The following is a 21,594-nucleotide window of genomic DNA, read 5'->3' on the forward strand; positions in this document are numbered from 1 at the left end:
CCTCCAACAGCCTCCATCGGAGTTCGCCGGGTCCCTGCTGCACCGATAAACATTCAATGAAGAATGAAAAAAGATTTTAGATTTGATTGCATGCAACGATGAAGAGTCTAGAACAGGGGTGTCAAGCTCAATTTCATTGAGGGCCGCATCAGCACTGCGGTTGCCCTCAGGGGGCCGGGTGGGTGTGGCCTGGGTGGGTGTGGCCTGCTGGGTGGGCGTGGCTAGAGTGCGTATGGCCTACTGGGTGGGCGTGGCCAGCTCTACATCGTTGGCATCAAGGGTGCCTATGGGGGCCTGGGCAGGAGTGAGGCAGATCTGAGGGTCTCTGGCAGAAGGAGGGTCTCTGGGCCAAGGCCAAGGCAGTGGGGGCTATTCCATCACTGTTTCCAGGATGGCTTCACGGGCCACATGAAACCACTTCGTGGGCCGGATCTGGCCCCCAGGCCTTGTGTTTGACATGTCTGGTCTAGAATGTAAATATAGACAATTTTTCAAACCGTTCTCAATTCATTTTGAAACTGTAGTTTTTAAGTGGTGTTCAAGATAAAATGTTGTGTGCTGAACAATCAAGAATAATAAAATAATAGATTCTCCTCCTCCTCCTCCTCCTCCCCCTCCCCCTCCTTCTCCCTCTCATCTTTGTTGTTCAGGTCCTGGACTGGATTGAAAACCACGGGGAGGCCTTTCTTAGTAAACACACTGGAGTGGGGAAGTCTCTTCACAGAGCACGAGCTCTTCAGAAAAGGCACGATGATTTCGAAGAAGTAGCACAGGTAAATGTGTGAAAGTTCTGTGTATTTTACTGTAACTGGGAATACCTTTGTACCGCTGCAATGTGCTTTCTTTCAGGTTTGGGATCTTTGTGGTCTCAGACACTGGTGAGGATTCCATTTTAAGCATATGAAATAAAGAGCATGTGGATATCTGAGGACTGAAATCCATTAGCATCCCAGGTTCAATAGACCTAGAAAATGGCCACAGGAACTGGGATAATTTAGGTTTGCACTTTGAGACATGGCAAAGAGGGGGTTGGTATCAAAACAGTTTCAATGTTCAAGGATAACATGATCTCAATCTTTTTTTTATCCTGAGTTCTGTTCTGAGTATATGGCGATTGTGAAAATATTTCCAAGTCAATCTTGCCAAGAATCTCCAAGACTTTTGAGCTGAGAAAACTATATAATTTTTGGCACTGTTCAGTAATGGCTCTCTAATCAGCTATTTCTTTCTCTTTCATCACACACGGAATCAATTACAGAAACTAATGGGCCGGTTGCATCATACGGAGGTCGCACCCACCCCAGCTCCGGCAATGCAAAAAAGTTGCGATACGTCACGACACGTCACGTGATGTGGCGAGGGTGACACTCGTGATCTATTCTATGGCATTGTTTAATATCAACATTGTTTGATTTGCAGTTAAAACTATCATTTTTTAAATCTTTTATTTGAGTGAGTCTTGACATGTCCTGGCAGTTTTCATGGCAAGATTTCTGAAATGTATTGCCATTGCTTCCTTCCTAAGTTTGAGAAAGAGTGACAAGCTTAGGGTCACCCAGCTGGCTTTGTGCCTAAGGCAGGACTAGAACTCACCATCTCCTTGTTTTTCTAACCTGAAGCCTTCATCTTTCTACCAAACTGATTGTTATAAAAAAAATAAGAGGGCGAGATAATTTGCTGATGATATCAAGCTCTGTCTTTGCTTACAGTACCTGAATGTGCCATTTCAGTCCTGAACAGTTTCCTGAATGCTATGGCCATGTTGACGGAATTGAACAAATCAAATTTAAATCCATAAGTTAGAGATTATACTGTTTTGAATTATAAGCAGTTAAGAGAGAATTGCTACGAGCATGATAAATGGATGCTTATATTTCTTCTTAGGTTTGGCTCTTGTAGGTACTAGTAAACCCAACCTTTTTTTAAGAGGGCTTGGCTAGAAGACATTTGTAAAACATTCACCTTCTATACCTCGGGGACCACCTGCTGCCGGCGTCAACTCCCCTCCGCCCTGTGCGTTCCCACAGAGAGGGCCTCCTCAGGGTGCCTCCGGTCAGAGAATGTCGGCTGGTGGCCCCCAGGGGGAGGGCCTTCTCTGTGGGCGCCCCGGCTCTGTGGAATCAACTGCCGGTTGAGCTCCGGATGGCACCGGATCTCCGCTCCTTCCGGCGCGGGTTAAAGACCCACTTATTCGAACAAGCTGGCCTGGCCTGATGGGGAGTTAATTTAGGGTTTTAAATATTTGTATATTTTATTGTTTTATTTTGGGCATTAATTTAATTCTATTTTAACTTTTGTATTTTTGTATTTTTATTATATGCCCTGTTCACCACCCTGAGTCCTTCGGGAGAAGGGCGGTATAAAAATTTAATAAAACTAAACTAAAACTAAAACTATGGGTTTTTCTGAAGAGCCACTATGTGCTATTTTTGCAGCTTCTACATTTGGCCACGGTAATTTGCTATATATGATGCTAACCTGAACAAAGACCTGTTGAAATTGATCATGAACAGACAAGTGCATATATACAATATGTCTGTATATAGCTATCTAAGGGGATATTTCTCCCTTTCATCCAAGATTGTTAAAGCCTCTCTTTTTATTGATTTGGGAAATATTTACTCTCATTGGAAACATTTCACTAAATACCTGGACAGGATTCACATCCTTTGTATCATTTTATGCCTTGAGTAAAATATAGAAAAGGAATGTGCCTGGTCTTTGCACTAACTTTTTCCAGTTCTTAGTTCCTAGATTGCTTTTCTCAAAAGGGGTCTTGATATGACTATTTCCCAGATATCTAATTGTAAGTAAGTGACGTTATTGCAGATGTATGGTTTTAGCAACACCGCATCATTTATCAAAAGCATGAGCAGAAAGATTGTCCAGCTAGACACAAGACACTTAACATTTAACTGCCGTCAGCAGATAAAATATAAACCAATACAACAGTACTATATTTTTTTTCTGAAAAATGGCCTTCACAGCTGACTGCCACCATGATTCTTCATGTATCACTGCTATGTTACTTATGGATCTTCTGCAGGCAAGAAGCAAATCATTTCACTGTTATAACTCTAGCTTCACTGAATCAGTAAAGCAGGTTCTGAATGCTATGTACAGTTTGCAAATCAGAATATCATAAATTAGATCATCCATCTGTAGAGCACCCAACACTTAGCTGTTGTTACTCCTTGATATCTTCCATCCAAATACATTGAATGCATAGAGTGGAGTTCTAGACACATTAAGGCCTAGAGACAAACAGACATTCACTATACAATCAGCCAGAACCATTAATGAATAGTTTAGAATGAAGAGAAGGACCAGGGTGACATGATAGCCATGTTCCAATATCTCAGGGTTGCCACAAAGAAGAGGGAGTCAAGCTATTCTCCAAAACACCTGAAGGCAGGACAAGAAGCCACGGATGGAAACTAACCAAAGAGAGAAGCAACCTAAAACTAAGGAGAAACTTCCTAACAGTTAGAACGATTAATCAGTGGAACAACCTGATTCCAGAAGCTGTGAATGCTCCAACACTGGAAGTTTTTAAGAAGAGACTGGACAGCCATTTGTCTGAAATGGTATAGGGTTTCCTGTATGGGCAGGGGGTTGGACTAGATGGCCTCCAAGGTCCCTTCCAACTTTATTATTAGTAATTGCTACTAACAGCATTCACTCTGTATGTCCTATGCAAAGCTTTGATTGAAAGAGGGCACACAGGCAGGCAGGCAGAGAGGAAATTTGCAAATGGTCTATTTCTCTTGTTGTAAATTACTTCTTATAGCTGAGGAGAGATAAACCCTTCCAAGGAGTCATAAATCCAAGAGAGATCTGTTGAATGCAGTAAACAGTTTTTGCTAAGATAACAATGGATACGGGCTGGATATAGTCATAAAGCTGGAAAACACAGTTGCCTGAAAAACAGATAACAGATTTAGTGCTGGTGAGGGAAGCTGGTCCAAGATCAAGCTGAAAGTCTATCCAGAAGGCAAGGAACAAGAGGAATGTGGAAACCAAAGATGCAGAAAAGTAGATTAAAAGGCAGGAGAGTTGCTTTCAACAAAGCCTGGAGAACAGGCTTTGTCTTCTTAGGAGAATTGATACCTTTTCTTTTTGAGGAGTCATGTATCTTCAATTCCTAGTTCTGTTTAGCAGGCAGCATGTTTCAGGGTCTGATACTCTGCCAAGGTCAGGATTCAAAACCTTGCTATCAGCATCAACAATTACATATACTGGGTCTGGCTTATCACAATCCTGCTGACAGCCAGCAGAATTCCTATCTTTCTATCTATCTATCTATCTATCTGTCTGTCTGTCCGTCGGTCCGTCCATCCATCCATCCATCCATCCATCCATCCATCCATCCATCCATCCATCTATCTATCTATCTATCTATCTATCTATCTATCTATCTATCTATCTATCTATCTATCTATCTATCATCATCTGTCTATCATCTGTCTATCTATCTATTTTACAATTTTGACTTTTGGCTGGAGCCCGCAAAGAGACAGGGTTTCAGGGTATTCACCAATGTTTCTATTTTCTATATATGTCGCGCAGGAATGAAGACGAGGCAAGTGAGTTCAGGAAAGCTCATGGTTTATTGCTTGCAAGATCTGAACTGAGAATTAGGCTACAACTAGCAGCAATTTATATCCTAGCCCCTAGGTGGCAGCCAATAGGTTTAAAGCAACCATTGCCGCCTAGGGACAGCCAATAGCAGCACTGGAGACCTGGAGTCTGGATTGCTGGAGAGCTGTTAGCTGCTCCAGCTAACCACGTGGTATTACAATTGAGCCCAATACATAACAGGTAGTATGATAGCAGTGTTCCATTATCTCAGGGGCTGCCACAAAGAAGTGAGAGTCAACCTCTTCTCTAAAACACCTGAAGGCAGGACAAGAAGCAATGGATGGAAGCTAATCAAGGAAAGAACCAACCTAGAACTAAGGAGAAATTTCCTGTCAGTCAGAACAATTAATCAGTGGAATGTCTTGCCTCCAGAGGTTATGGGTGCTCCAGGTTTTTAAGAAGATATCAGACAACCATTTGTCTGAAATGGTATAGGCTTTCCTGCTTGAGCAGGGGGTTGGTCTAGAAGACCTCCAAGGTCCCTGATTATTTCAAATCCCATAGTTTAGTCTTTCCCAATATGATCCCTTCTGGATACAGTTGTACCTCCAGTAATCTCAGGCATCACCCCACTGTTACAGGTACCATTATACAATTATAATAATTGAAAATAAAGTCTTTTGTTTTATCCTGAAAGCTAAAGCCATCTCCTCTCTCCATTTCTTCCTAATTGTCTTGTTTATAGTTTCTGTTTTACTGCCATAATTAATTAAGCTCTTCTTGGCATTTACAGCCCAAAGTATATGGAAATACATTTTTCCTTTATGGACTCTTCCCATAAACATGCATATTGAATTTTTCAGAGTTATTTTTTAATTACTTAAGCTTCTCTAATTCCCAATACCATTGTCTGCCCAAAAAAGCATTTAACTCTATTTACTGCTGAGCATCGTGACAAGTCAGGGATGTTCCTGGTTAGTAGCAGAGCCAGTTGTAATATAAGATTGGATCTGTGCTGAATGGGATAGCAAATGGTGCCTAATAGGATTACACATACTTTGAATGAGGAGACAGTTTGATGTAGAGGTGAAGGCACCAGGCTAGAAACTGGGAGCCTTGGGTTCTAGCTTCGCCTTAGCACAAAGCCTAACAATCACTCACTCTCAACCCTAGGAAGAAAGGAAGAAGGAAGGGTGAATCACCTTCTAAAATCTTGCCCAAAAAACTGCAGGCACATGTCTAGGCATTTGCTAGAGGTCCGAGGTGACTCAAAGGCACAAAAAAAACAACCAACAAAATCCCCACTGTTGAATAGGGTTAATAGGAAGTGGACTTAGCTAAGAAAAGCTCATTGCTCTACCTCCTGCAGGTCATTGTGTGCCTAAAAACAGTGCGACCCTTTATTGCAAATATAGTAGCTTTTCCATGTTTGACATACCCTACACGTAGTAAAATACATCAGCGAAAGCTCTTCTGGATTTTGACTAATTTGGGCCATTGGATCATCCCAAGCAGAGAGATGTAAAGAGCTTTCTGGTTTAGCTGAGCTTTTTACTAAATTTCATACATTGCATTTCTGGGATTCCTTTTTCATTTTGATTGCCTGGTTTCTTTCTGTCTTTTGGTTTTCTTGCATCTTGACTGGTCTCTTCTCATTGTTTAATTCCTAAATTGCAACAGGTAAACTGTCCAGGACTTAAGTACCTTAAGTATAATTTTGGTATAACCCTGTTGGATTGTAATTTGTAAAGTAACACTTTTTGTTACTCAAATTATATATATACTATATTACTATAATTATACAGTTTTAAGGAAAAATGTATATATATATATATATATATATATATATATATATATATATATATATATATATATATATATATATATATATATATATATATATATATATATATATATATATATATATATATATATATATATATATATATATATACATTTTTCCTTAAAACTGTATAATTTTAGTAATTGGAATTAGCAGTTTTAGTCCTGCAGATGGCACTCTCTCTACATTCATCAGAAGGAATGGTTTTTCTCTACAAGACCCGATTAAACAGCCTCCTTTTAAAGTCAAACTCATTTTAAATTTTAACAGGTCCTGGCAAACAACAGTGTTTCTTTAAATATCTCCATCCTTTATCTGAATAGCGTATGAATTTTTTTGGCCAATAAAACCTAAAACCTTGTCTGATTCATGCTTCCAAATACCAGCTAATTATTTAATTCCACATTTTTTTCTTTTTTGGCATGGTGCATAAAACCAATTATTTGTAGGATGGATGCAGGCATAAAACCAATTATCTAAGTTCAACATTAATACAACTTTTAAAAATCCAGGCATACCATTGTGGAGAAAAAATATAATTGTACCAAAACTGCAAGTAACATCGTCTAGAGTTGTGCATGAATAAAAATGACATTCAAAAGGAAACGTGGCAAGTGATGAGGTGAGCACAGCTTTGCAGTTCTGACTGAGCAAAGGCAAGGCTGTACAAATTCAAAGCAAGGATAGGTTGGCACTTCCCGTAGATTTCATACATAAAATAGGTTTTAACAAGGATCCAAATGAATAATATGATATACAATGCATGCCTATAAATAAGAATAGGAGATTTACAAACAAGTTGTATTACAAATTTAAAGGAGAGCCAGGTGATGTAGTGATTCAAGAACTGAATTAAGAGCAAGGACATCCATCTTTTAGTTCCCCCTTAGACATGGATGCTGGCTGGGTGAATTTTGACCACTCTCTTAACCCTAAACTAGGTGATAGAAAAACCCTTACCTACCAGTCTGGTAGTTTTGATCTATCACTTTCAATGAAGAAGCTTTCATCGCGCAGTGGATCAATTCAGGCTGACATCACCATCAACAACAACAACAATAACAGTAACAACAGCATACTTATAGATTTTTTCTCTAATTCAGTCCTTTATTGTTGGATGCAGTACTGTTTCTTTTAAGTCAAGCTTGAATCTTATGGATTTCATGGCCACAGCCCTGCAATATCCAGGTCAATAGTATGAAGGTGGTTGCCATTTTTGTTTTCCTGAATGCTTCTTGATTTCTTGTCTAACTTACAATTCTGCATTCCCTGATTGTTTTCCATTCAGGAAATCAGCTTTCTTTTCAAACTAGATAGGTCAACAGGGATTCTGCTAGGACAAGGCCTTGGTTAACCCTCCTTTCATTATTTAACTTCTATCCACCCACTGGGCATTTGCATCTGTTGTTATGCAGTATAGAATAAAGTCCTGCTTGAAATTGACTTCTGTCATTTTGGTTTATTTCTGCATGACTTTTCATCTCACTTCACAAACTGGGGAAAAAAATCCACCAGGCATAATTCATGCAATCCTGTGAACACTTTTTTCTCTGTGGCTCTGTTATTTTCATCTTTCTCTGAAAGAAGAAAGGGCTTGCCCTGTATTTCCCGAATCTTCCAGGAAGCACAATAAAAATTAGATCATTGCTAGGAACCTATGTATATTTGGGTCTCTTGTTTATGTTGCTGTCTGTGTAAAAGAGGCATAGCTTGCCAGGAAAGATGGAGTGACATGCATTTATTTAAGATGCATTTATGTCTTTTTTTTGTAAAGAACTTCAGTTTTGTCTATTATATCCAAGAAGAGGAAAAAGTTGTGTTTCCAAGGAATGGTATACACTCATTGTCCAAAGCTATTTACAAAACAAAAAAAATCCAGGATCTAAATTTATTGCATTTATTTTGTAGGTTGGTGCAAAAAGAACCACTGTTTCCCCACCCCCCCACCCCTATCCCATGCACAAGTAGTATGAGAGAGGAAGTCATTAAGAATATAAGGATTGTTTTGCTGGATGAAAGCAAAAAAAAACAACCTGTTTCAAAGCAAGTCTGGGTTACTTCTACAAAATTCACACATTAAGCATAAAACAATAATTCTCTCTTGCTCTTTGCTCAGCCTCAGGATGAATCAGATCCAGTGTATAAAGCTTAAGGCTGATCCTGTTGTTTTGGCTCTCCAAACAGAAAATCATCTAAAGACTTTTCCCCCTTCCTACGCAGTGGATTTGCAGCAGTACTAGAGATATATGAGAATTGATAGAAGAGAATATTTGCAGAAGAGTGGAACTTTGGGATTCTCTGAGCTTGGTTGTTATTTCGCAGACATTTCATTACCAAACTATCCCTCGACTTACAACAGTTCGTTTAGTGACCATTCAAAGTTACGACAGCACTGATAAAAGTGACGTATGACCATTTTTCGCACTTATGATCGTTGCAGCATCCCCATGGTCATGTGATCAAAATTCAGACACTTAGCAATTGACTTGTATTTACGACGGTTGCAGTATCCCTAAGTCATGTGATCACTTTTTTGCCGGTCAGTGAGGAAGTCAGAGTCACTTAATAACCCTGTCACTAACTTAGCAACTGCAGTGATTCACTTAATAACTGTGGCAAGGAAGGTCATAAAATCGGGCAAAATTCACTTAATGAATGTCTCACGTAGCAACAGAAATTTTGGGTTCGATTGTGGTCATAAGTTGAGGACTACCTGTAGTATCATCAGTGCTGGAGGGGATTGGGGCTTTGGTCTCATTTTATATTCTAGTGGCTTGCCCTATCAGTCTTAGTGAGAGTGGCATTGGTGATTCCTTGATTAGGTTGTTGTTTATTGTTAGCTTGTTTGTCTGAGTTGGTACATGAGAATTTGCTGCTTTCCATGACAAACACCAACAATCAACTGCTTAAGGCAGCCTCCTCACCTCTGATCGATCTGTCTGTCTGTCTGTCTGTTTGTCTGTCTGTCTGTCTGTCTGTCTGTCTGTCTGTCTGTCTGTCTGTCTGTCTATCTATCTATCTATCTATCTATCTATCTATCTATCTATCTATCTATCTATCTATCTATCTATCTATCTATCTATCTATCCATCCATCCATCCATCCATCCATCCATCCATCCATCCATCCAACCAACCAACCAACCAACCAACCAACCAACCAACCAACCAGCCAACCAACCATCTATCCATCCAATTTAGGTAGCTGCCCATCTCAAGGAGTGACTCACGGCCAACAGAATTAAAATAGAACAAAAACAATAACAAACATTATAAGAATTAAAAAATACCAGCAGCAGAGAAATGGGAACTCCAATGACAGGGTTAGAACTTTTCAGAAAAAAATGTTTTCCAGCAAGTTTTATAAAAACGGGTATATGAAGATAGACCATTTAAGTTGAGTAAAATAAAAATCCATTTCATGGAAAAGTGGCCCAGGAGCAGCCCAGAATGAATGCAAGATTTAGAAATCTACAGTGAGTTTCAATAACACAAATTGCAACCATCTGTGCTCATCTCTTTCTGTTCCATAGCCAGGTTTTCTTTGTGCACCCATTTGTATTTTTCTCTGCTCTGCTATTCTACATTTAACATTGAAGCTTTCCAGCTATTAGCATGCTATTCCTTTTCTAATATTCACCTTGTGCTATGGCCAGTTTCTGCTGGGGTTGCTCTGGTGCTCTTAACAATAGGGTGATATAAAAGAAATCTAGGATGCAATCTCCAAACCTGAGATGATATTCCTTACAGGGACTGCTAATTCATTCATGGGTCTGGCTTGTCAGGGGCAAATTATAATTGGTGCTCAATTTATTCTTATCTGTGCGGGCTGGTGACATTCAAGTAATTGAGGAGGCTATGAGGGCTCTCCTGAATGAAATTACATCTCGATAGCTTAATACGCCATAATAGATAGTCAGTTTCTTTAGGGGGAAAATGGGAATGAAAATGATTAAAGGAAAGAAGGGCACAGAACTTTACAATTGGAGAAAATTTTGTTGGTGTGTATTCTTTCGAAGAGGGACGCGGTGGCTCAGTGGGGTAGGATGCTGAGCTTGTCGATCAGAAGGTCGGCAGTTTGGCAGGTCGAATCCTGAGTGCCGCATAACAGAGTGAGCGCCTGTTACTCGTCCCAGCTTCTGCCAACTTAGCAGTTCGAAAGCACGTAAAAATGCAAGTAGAAAAATAGGGACCACTACAGTGGGAAGGTAACAGCGTTCTGTGCACCTTTGGCGTCTAGTCATGCTGGCCACATGACCACAGAGACGTCCTCGGACAAGCGCTGGCTCTTCGGCTTTGAAACGGAGATGAGCACCAGCCCCTGGAGTTGGAAACGACTAGCACGCATGTGCAGGGGAACCTTTACCTTTACCTTTTTATTGTTTCAAAGAGCTAAATAGTGGGATATGTTAGATTGTATTATTAATAATAAATAAAGCTATTGACACAATAATGTTAGGAGCTCAAGAGCTATGCAGTAGATGGAGGATGGTGTTGCTATGCATCGGCACCCAAAATCCATGCTAATTGGAAATTTATTTAATTAACAAATTTATGTTGTCACACATCTCACCAAAGGCAACAATGCACAACATGAATACTTGATTAGCTGTAATTCCATGAATGCAGGTAGCAATCAATTTAGTAGTACTTATTCCTGAACAAGGTGCTATTGTGAATTAGAAAATTAAATTATAATTAGTGACTTGGCAGGTCCAGAAATTTTAGAAGTGCACCGAGGCATTATTGCTGATGTGGAACATTCTCCAGAAAAGAGTGCTTTAAATTTCCTTTAAAAATATATATTCTTCTGTGTCCTGACAATAGTCAGTACATATCTAATCATGAAGATGGATCAGTAATATGTAGCAGTATTCATTGGTGTCTTCCAGGCTGCATCAAAGTGCTAAAAATGGGAGCTTTGTGGCAGAAGTTATATAATTTTCCTTCTTAATTTTTGGACAAGCTACTTGCATCTGCTTCTTTCACTTAGTATCATTTAAAAAGAAGTATCTTTTATGAGACCCTGTTAGAAAATAAAAACAATTAAGTGGGGCAGTGTTAGTTGTCACTTGTTTATGAAACATCAAGCACAGTGATGAAATTATGCTACATGAAACTAAGGGCAATTATTCTTGCACTTCTAATGAATGTTTACTCCATTCTCCATTGCAGTTCCAAAACACAACAGAAAATTAGAAACCAAAACAGGTACCTTTTGTGAAATCCTCCACATTGACCTAAACACAACTTTTGGGTGAATAGTGAGTTGGATTGTTTATAACATGGAGGAAGAGAGATAGCCCAGGTTTACCTGGTAATACATAATACAGTTGGTCCTCTGCTTATAACCACAATTGAGCTCAGAATTTATGTTGCTAAGTGAAAAAATTGTTAAATGAGATAGGTCCCATTTTCTTGCCACATTTGTTAAGTGAATCACTGCAGTTGTTAAATTAGTAACACAGTTGTTAAGTGAATCTGGCTTCCCCATTGACTTTGATTGTCAGAAAATTGCAAAAGATGATCACATGACTCTGGGATACTGCAACCGTCATAAGTATGAGCCAGTTGTCTAGCATCCAAATGTAAATGACATGACCATGGGGATGCTGCAACAGTTATACGTGTAAAAAATGGTCATAAGTCATTTTTTTCAGTGCCATTATAACTTCAAACAGTCACCAAACCAACTGTTGTCAAGAACTACCTGTAGTCAAGCTCTCTGGGTTTAGAAGATCAACACCAATGTATAGATCAGGTTCATGAAGATGTTTGCCTGCAGGCAAGGCTTCCTTAGCACAATGGTTCAGAAGTGGGACATGGCAAAACATGTGATGCCTGTAAAATGATTCAGATCATTTTGGAAAAAAATTTAAAAAGGCAACTTTGTCAAAAATGCACCGCTGAGCTCTACCTACCACAATAGCTAAAATGGAATAGATTTAAGACATTGGAAGAGCTTAGAGACACATTAATAAGAAAATATAAACCGTAACTACATATTAGTTGGTTATATCTTTTTATCAGACTCATCTTAGAATGACTATGAACATAAAGATTTAAAAGATTCTTACAAACATAACATGGAAGGGCCGTAATCTTTCTCCTACTATTACTATCTCTATTAGCACTACTATTTTTTTCTGCTAATTACTGGAATTATATTTAGTTTGCCCTACTTTTCTCTTATATAATTTCATTAATATTACCATCAATGTGTTATATCTATTTAACATTATTATATAAAAAATCTTTATTTCTGGACACTTTTATCAGTTCAGTTCAGATGAATATCAAGTTCTGTGGAAATGTTTTGTTTTTTTAAAAAAAATTTCTTTATTTGTGTATCAAGCAAACATTAAGTCAATAGCGGTTTACATCACATTGCGAGGAGGAAATAAGGTTGTCCTGTTCCATATAAGAAAGCAACCACCAAGAAAGGAAAAAATATTGCATATAACAAGTAATAAAGTTCAACTAATAGCTCTTTTTGACATCCAATTGTACCATTGACTCCAAGACAAATAATAATCTGTGTCCTCTCGTCCCCTTAACATCATAGTAAGCCGATCTGATTCTACACAGTTCATTATTTTCTGAATTACTATTTGGTCAGGTGGGCTAACATCCATCTTCCAATATTGGGCCCACACCAATCTTGCAGCAGTGGTTATATGTAACAACAGGTACCACGCAGTTCTATTTATATTTTGTGGTCTTATCCCCAATAAAAATACCTCAGGACACAATTGTATATGGTATCCCAACATCTTACTTAGCCATTTCTGAATATTCTTCCAGAGGTTCATAGCCTCTCGACAGGTCCACCATATATTATAATAAAGTGCCACCTTGGACCTCACCCCTGGAAGCTGTGATCTATCCGACATTATACAATTTTGAGAAAAAGTTGACTTATAAAGAGTTATTAGATCTAAATGGGAACTTAAAAACAAAGTTATCACTTCAGGAACAGGGGTTAAATTTAGATTGGTGGACCTATCTGCAAATTAGTAGTAAATACACAAAGCAGAGGCCTGGAATTTGTCGAGAGCTCCATACCCTGGATAGGATTTTGTTGGGAGTGGATGATAAGATCTTATGGGCGAGAAGGCCTTGATCCATGCCTGGGTGAGAGATTTAGGTTGCTCAATAGATATTGAGAGGTGGAGCGAAATTTGGGTTAAGATCATTAAGTTAACATGGTCAATAGCATACAAAGAAAATATATATAAAATGGCATATTGTTGGCATTTACCGCCAGCCAGGCTCGCCAAAATGTTTCCGGGAACATCCCCAACTTGTTGGAAATGTGGTGTCAAAGAAGGCACATATTTCCACCAATGGTGGAAATGTTTTCTCAAGGAATATTTCTTTCTTCTTAGACAAAATTTTCTGTAGCAATGAAGTCTGTCAGAGGTTTTACTGAATTAATTCTTGAAGCTTGAGTCCGGCATTTGAAACAATTCTGTTTAAGCAGTAAAACAATATATTTTTCTTTTTCAGTCTTCTTGAAAAATATTTAGGTTTTTCGTAGATCTTGGTATAGACAGCATCACATTTCACTTCTGTCACAAAAGGGTTCAAGTGGATGATAACACATTTTAACATTTTAAATATAAATTTGACATTTAAATTAAATTATTATCTTTGCAACCCATCAATCATTTAAAAAAATAAAAATCATAGTCTTGTGGATTCTTGTTGGCTAGTAGTACCTTATTAAAAACAGATACATAGAATATAGGAATGGTATAAATATTTTGGAAAGGACTATAATGAACGTACGTGTCCATACAGGGTACAGATTCCTAATTTCTGTAATGCAATGCGAAATAACTCCATAATTTCCATTTTCAGTTTCTGTACTGCAGTTGGGAATGTGTAGATTGCTCCTTGCACATGTCAGAACTCCTAAGAGATGAAATGAAAATTCTATAAATACTTAAGGATAGTGGTAACTACCCTGGATGGAGTTAGAATCTTTCAGATGGTGTTCTTCCTTAGACGGTTCATAAATGCAATTAAAAAAGGCAACATGTTTTCCTGAGATAATTTTCCAGTGCATGTACTTTACATGTTGCAACCTGTTAGCCATCAGCCCTCCTTCACAACCAAATGTGTTGTGAAATATCTCCCAGGAGACCACGGCCACCAATGAAGTAGTTAACTCTGAGTTGCTTCTTTAGATGGTCTTTGGAAGATCCCGGAGATCACCGTAGGCTGAGTTTCCTGAAGCTCACAAAAAAAGCAAGCAGTGGAAAAGTGTGCACATTTCAAATAAGAATTGTTTTCAATAATTATCTGAAGATTTATTCAGTGTGAATTTTTGCTGACTCCTTTTCCAATCACATCACAATTGCTGTCATGTTAAAATGCTGGTTTCTCTTCCTGAATTCTGGAAGTATTTTCTCTGAGGATTAATGAGTAGAGTTTTGTGATTTGGAGTTTATTTTTATTGTGTATTGGTAGAATACCTATACTAATGCAGACAAGCTACTGGAAGCAGCAGAGCAACTTGCTCAGACTGGGGAATGTGATCCTGAAGAGATTTACAAAGCAGCACGGCATCTAGAAGTCCGGATTCAGGACTTCGTTAGGAGAGTGGAACAGAGGAAACTTCTTTTGGATATGTCTGTCTCCTTCCACACTCATACCAAAGAGGTAAGATGCCTGAAATGTAACAGAAATTCAGATACTGTTGGACCTATGTTTCAAGTATGGAACATAGCAAAAGATGTCCATATTGCTCAAGGCATACTAGAATAAACTTAGATTATATAAAATTAAAGCTCAGAAAACCTGCCAAATTATATAAATGTTACATGTCTCCCTATTGGAGTTGCAGCCTAACTATAAAGGAAAGTTGAAATGTTGTCTGTTTGCCTATCTAGCTGAACTTCCATAACAAAATAGCAATGTGCATGTTAACACTGATTACTAATATTTAGTGTTTGTGTGAAGTCTATATGCAATGGAGTAGACCCTTCATCTGTATGGTGTAACTGGAATATCAACACGTAGATTTCTTCTCAGAATGTTTTTTTTCAAGTAGAAAGAGATAAATGTATTCAGTTTCCTCCCTCTCTTTACATCCATCATTTCATGTCCTCCACTGATCTGGAGAATTCTTTAAAGAAGCATAAAGGTCTGCAAGAGGAATTGATAAACTTTTCTTTTTTGAATGTAATGGTCCAGGCTACGTGGAAGCTCATCCACATGGAGAAAAAAGATCTGCTTTATGGTTTGAGTTCTTTAAAAGACAATGTCATTATTGTTTCTTAAATTTCTTAGGCAATTGAATTTTACTGAAGCACCTCTCTGCTTTACCACTGTTTCTAACAAGTATCGGCTAAAGGAGCTAGCTTTGATTCCATTCTATTCAAAGTAGGTTCTGCATATATGTCCCTTTCAGTTTTCTGTGGCTTCCTCAGGACTAGACTAAATGCTGTTTTAATACAAGTGAACAGTGTTCAAAATGTATAAAAATAGGACACTTTTTCAGCAGACTTAGAGGACATTGAAACTAAGAGCCTGAGGGTATAACTAAAGCATACTCTACATTTTTCCATTTTCAAACTAAAGGACTTCAAGTAACTTTGAAAACAGGATTGGGTACTATAAACAAATAATGTGTAAAAATTATAAACAATTTTATTGCAGTCATTAACCTGCAAGTGGGAAATAAATATGTTAATATCCAAAGTTGAATTCACAATATCAAAATAGTGAGGTGAAATGCATACAAAGAATTTTGACTAAAAAACAACAACATAAACAGAAGATGCTACTTGTTCCAGCACTCATGTGCAATAAAAGAGAAAGAATTAAGTTCCATTATCACAGAAGTATAAGCTTTAAAATGGTAGCATAACATTCAGGTAAATATCAATAAGTAAAGCAATAAATTCAGCCAGAAAAAAAATGGGGATTATAAACTGCACATATTATTCCCTGTCAAACCTGAAAATAATGTAATATACCGGTAATAATTGATACCAAGAAATAAACACCTTTAAAGGGGTAAGTACTGTAACTGAGGGTATATGCTGGGGCTGGACCATATCAGGGATTGCCACAAAGAAGAGGGAATCAGGCTATTCTCCAAAGCACCTGAAGGCAGGACAAGAAGCAACGGATGGAAACTAATCAAGGAGAGAAGCAACCTAGAACTAAGAAGAAATTTCCTGACAGTTAGAACAATTAATCAGTAGAACAACTTACCTCCAGAGGCTGTGAGGGCTCCAACACTGGAAGTTTTTAAGAAGAGATTGGACAACCATTTGTCTGAAATAGTATAGGGTTTCCTGCCTGAGCAGTGGGTTGGACTAGATGACCTCGAAGGTCCCTTCCAACTCTGTTATTCTATTCTGTTCTGTTCTGTTCTTTTCTGTTCTGTTCTATTTTATTCTATTCTATTCTATTCTATTCTATTCTATTCTATTCTATTCTATTCTATTCTATTCTATTCTATTCTATTCTATTCTATATATTTGGTGACACATCATGTGGTGGGAGGCAAGTGACTTTTGTACTAAAAATGCCACATGAGTGGCATAAACAGCTTTTAATTGTGGACAGAAGTTAGATTTCTTTCATGATTCATGTATCACATTGATATGGACTGGCTTCAGACCTCACATTTATTTATTTACTTATTTTATTTTCTTCCTTTATTATTTTTATAAACAACTCAAACATATCTAATACTCTTTCTTCCTCCTATTTTCCTCACAACAACAGCCCCGGGAGGTGAGTTGGGCTGAGAGAGAGAGCAACTGACCCAAGGTCATCTAGCTGGCATTTATTCCCAAGGAGGGACTAGAATACACAGTCTCCTGGTTTCAAGCTTGGTGTCTAACTAACTAACCACCACTACTTAGTTATACTTTTCAACCATGGTTCGTTAAATGTTCATTATATGGTTGGCTTTATGCATTGTGCTTAATCCAAAACTGAGCAAACCATATTATGGCAGATCGTGATTTGTCAAACAGGCAAACACAGATTGTTTAATTGCAAGTTTCAGGTGCATGCTCCTATAACCGTTATTACTTTATTATTACAAACTGAGATCCAGTTTGGTCTACTGGTTAAAGCACCAGGCCAGAAAGCAAGAGACTCTTTGGTTCTGTCCCACCTTATCCATGAAAAACAACAGGGTAACCTTAGGCCAGTCATCTTTCCCAGCCCAGCCCATCTCACAGGGTTGTTATTGTTATGGGGAAAATAGGAAGAGGAAGAATTGTTGAATATGTTTGCCCCTTGAATTATTTGTAAAAATAATGAAAATAGGATCTGGATGGATGGATGGATAGATAGATAGATGGATAGATAGATGGAAAACTTACACTAGAACTGTCTTTATATTGAATTGTGCCCTGTGGCACTATTTTCCTTCTAATAGTTAGTCTGAATAAATAGTTCAGAATACAGAATGATAGAATTGGAAGAAACCTTGGAGGACTTCTAGTCCAACTCCCGGCTCAGGCAAGAAGCCCTATATCATTTCAGACAAATGGTTGTCCAATCTACTTAAAAACTTCCAGTGCTGGAGCATTCACAACTTCTGGAGGCAGGTTGTTCCACTGATTAATTGTTCTAACTGTCAGGAAATTCCTCCTCAGTTCCAGGTTGCTTCTCTCTTTGGTTAGTTTCCATCCATTTCTTCTTGTCCTGCCTTCAGGTGCTTTAGAGCAGGGGTGTCAAACTCAATTTCATTGAGGGCCGCATCAGCATTGCGGTTGCCCTCAGGGGGCCGGGTGGGTATGGCCAGGGTGGGCGTGGCCTACTCGGTGGGTGTAGCTAGAGTGGGTGTGGCCTACTGGGTGGGCGTGGCCAGCTCTACATCGTTCGCATCAAGGGTGCCTATGGGGACCTGGGCAGGAGTGGGACAGATCTGAGGGTCTCTGGCAGAAGGAGGGTCTCTGGGCCAGGGCCAAGGTAGTGGGGGCCGTTCCCTCACTGTTTCCAGGATGGCTTCACGGGCCACATGAAACCACTTCGCAGGCCGGATCCGGCCCCTGGGCCTTGTGTTTGACATGTCTGCTTTAGAGAATAGCTTGACTCCCTCTTCTTCGTGGCAGCTCCTTAGATGTTGGAACACTGCTGTCATGACCCCCCTGGTCTTTTTTTCCCATTAAAGTAGACATACCCAGTTCCAGCAACCTTTCTTCATACGTTTTAGGCCCCAGGCCCCTAATCATCTTTGTTGCTCCTCAACATTGTTGATAATATATAACAGTTCAGAGATAATAGAGAAGCTAATTAGTTCAAATGAATTTTTATTTTGTCAGAAAAGGAGGAAAACATCAGAAGTTTTCAAAGACTGACCCTGAATGATTTTTGTTAGGTTAACTTTGCAGACAGCAGACATCAGCAGAAGTCACATAAAGAGTCCTGTGACTATTGATAAGATGGAACAGGAAAAAAAAACATGTACATGCTGGACTGGCTGCATTCCTTTACTAAAGGTCTGAGGAATGTTCTTAGGCAGAGGAAATGGTGGAAACTTTATAGTTCTTCCAGATAGCTTAATAAGACTTATTTTGAGCAGGACTCTGCATCTCTTAACAGCCTCAAATTCAGCTATCAATTATCACTATTCAGAATTGGGGGAAAAATCTCTTAGCATAGAATTTATATAGCAGTTCCTGCTCTTAATTTTCTCTAGATTTATAATGACAGTCTATTAAAAGGCCATCTTGACAGGCATTCTTTAAAAAATCACAATTTCACAGTATCTGACTTTCTCATGACATTATTTAATATGAGGTGCATAAAATGTAAATTTATTATGATCGTTTAGTTGGATCTTTGTTCATTGATGGGAAGTATAACTCTCTTAAATACTTGTGTCTTTTAAGAACTTTTTTTTCTTGAAAGTTAGTAAATATAGTAATGAATGCATAAAGAGATAACAGAAGAAATAATAGCCAGGAAATAATGTCTTCTTAAAGCTATAAGTCATAGAAAGATTTTATATAGGTTGAGGAATTATAAGTTGACTATTTTTATTATCGCTCTTTAAAGGAGTGAGCAGTTTCCTGGGTACCCTTAATTTTTCCTAAAAAATGGCAAATTATTGCTAACCTGATACCCTGACTGCTTAGAATTAATGGATCAATCTGCAACATATTGATATTCAACATCACTGTTGAAAATGTCAGGCCAAATGCACATCAGCATTTAACTTTCTCAAGGGCACTGGATGTCAGTACCAAAGCATAGCTGAAGTCATATTCATCTATTCAGATAGTTCAATAGCAGAGTATTCCTCCATAATGCAAAATTATATTGGTGTTGTTACCATAACATAACAGACATTTATTACATTTATTTCTGTAGCGATTCCCAAATAGTCTTCATTGGTAATGTTGCCAGTATTTAGTTTGGGGCAGCTAATGTATTTATTAATGGATTATATGCAACTGCATTTGGTAAAGCTATAGAAAGTTGCTTCATAAATTCAAAAGGAAGAAACTGTTTAATATTTTTCTTGACACTTATTTTATAAAGACAATTAGTAAACAATCATTTCACGAAGGACTACTGTATGGCATTTGGGCCTAAAGAGCTGCAAGCAGACACCCTGCCGTTCACAATCATCTGCCATTTTTGTTTCGTTGCATACCTTTGTATACAACTAAGTTTGTTCCTTAATCTGATCCACTACAACACATTTTTCCCACTTAAGCAAATCGGCATATGATCTTGCATTCAGGTTTACATCATTAGAGACAGACACTGGTGCAGTCTGAAAATCAGAGGCAATCTGATATACTTTGTCTGAAAGAGTTATCTCCTTCACCCAAAGGCTTGTACACCTCCATAGATACCTCTATGAGTGTATTGGATTTAGCCTGGGGAAATGGATTCCAGACTCTTGGATTCTACAATATTTGTCACAATCATGTATCATCACATCTCCTTAAAGCTGGGATATGAAAACTCCAATGTACAGGTCTGATCTGACCTGCCAGGCTGAACTGTCTAGATTGTAAAGCTAAACATAGACTCATAGCATCGGATAAGATAATTTACACCATCAACACGAAGCACCTGCTCAATTCAGAAATCTAAAGTAAAGTATCTCAGACACCTGATTTCCTCTATTTGAATTCTTCTAACAAAATGAACTGAGTCCTTCTCGACATGACCTTCTTCACCCTACCATATTCAGCATTTCAACATCTTAATTCTGTAATTTTTCTATTTAGGGAAATAAAAGAGCTTCTAAAAATGGCAAGAAATAGTGCTTGTGGGTTGTTTCAGCTCCTCTGCACCTTTCATTTCTCAGAAAGATTGGCTAGAAAGTATTTTTTTTAATCCCATTTATATCCCGCCCTTCTCTGAAGACTCAGGGCGGCTTACAATACAATACAAGTAGAGTGAAGGACTCCTTCTCTTCCTAAAGCCTTGCCTCTGGTGTTGATCTTAAAAGAATGTGAGATCTAAAAAATCACTTAAGCAAAATACACTATGTATGCTATTATTCAAAGTAAAACCGAGCAATATGGATTCGTAGCTGGGTGACCGGCTGTACTCAGCATGTGGTCCTCAATGGAACTGCATCTACATGGAGAGAAGTGTGTAGTGCCCCAGGGCTCTGTTCTGGACCCAGTGCTCTTCAACATCTTCATCAATGATTTGGATGAGGGCATAGATGGGGAACTCATCAAATTTGCAGATGACACCAAGCTGGCAACACTCTAGAAGATAGGCTTAAGGAATAGCCAACACTCCAGAAGACAGGCTTAAGATACAGAAGGATCTTGACAGACTTGAACATTGGGTACTATCTAACAAAATGAAATTCAATGGTGAAAAAGTAAGGTTCTACATTTAGACAAGAAAAACCAAATGCACAGGTATAGTATAGGTCAGGGGTAGGCAACCTCGGCTCCTTTATGACTTATGGACTTCAACTCCCAGAATTCCTGAGTCAATAGCTGACTCAGGAATTCTGGGAGTTGAAGTCCATGAGTCATAAAAGAACCGAGGTTGCCTACCCCTGGTATAGGTGGTACCTTGCTCAGTAGTGGTAACTATGAAAGGGATCTCGGAGTCCTAGTGGACAATCACTTAAATATGAGCCAGCAATGTGCTGCAGCTGCCAAAAAGAACCATCACAGTATTAGGCTGCATTAACAGAGGGATAGAATCAAG

General features: G+C 38.5%; 1 protein-coding gene across 4 annotated transcripts in view; it reads left to right on the top strand.

Moving 5' to 3' along the window:
- The window catches only part of KALRN (kalirin RhoGEF kinase), a gene marked incomplete at its 5' end in the record, with an annotated part of 564,822 nt that overhangs the window by 356,702 nt on the left and 186,526 nt on the right, over positions 1-21,594 (top strand). For all 4 annotated transcript variants that reach the window (XM_081316371.1, XM_081316370.1, XM_081316372.1 and 1 more), the window contains 2 exons: positions 651-773; positions 14,899-15,090. In XM_081316371.1, the coding sequence (XP_081172497.1) occupies positions 651-773; positions 14,899-15,090 (315 nt within the window). The remainder of the gene's footprint in view (positions 1-650; positions 774-14,898; positions 15,091-21,594) is intronic.

Source organism: Vipera berus (assembly GCF_964194415.1).
Source record: "Vipera berus genome assembly, chromosome: 1".
NCBI classification, from domain to species: Eukaryota; Metazoa; Chordata; class Lepidosauria; order Squamata; family Viperidae; genus Vipera; species Vipera berus.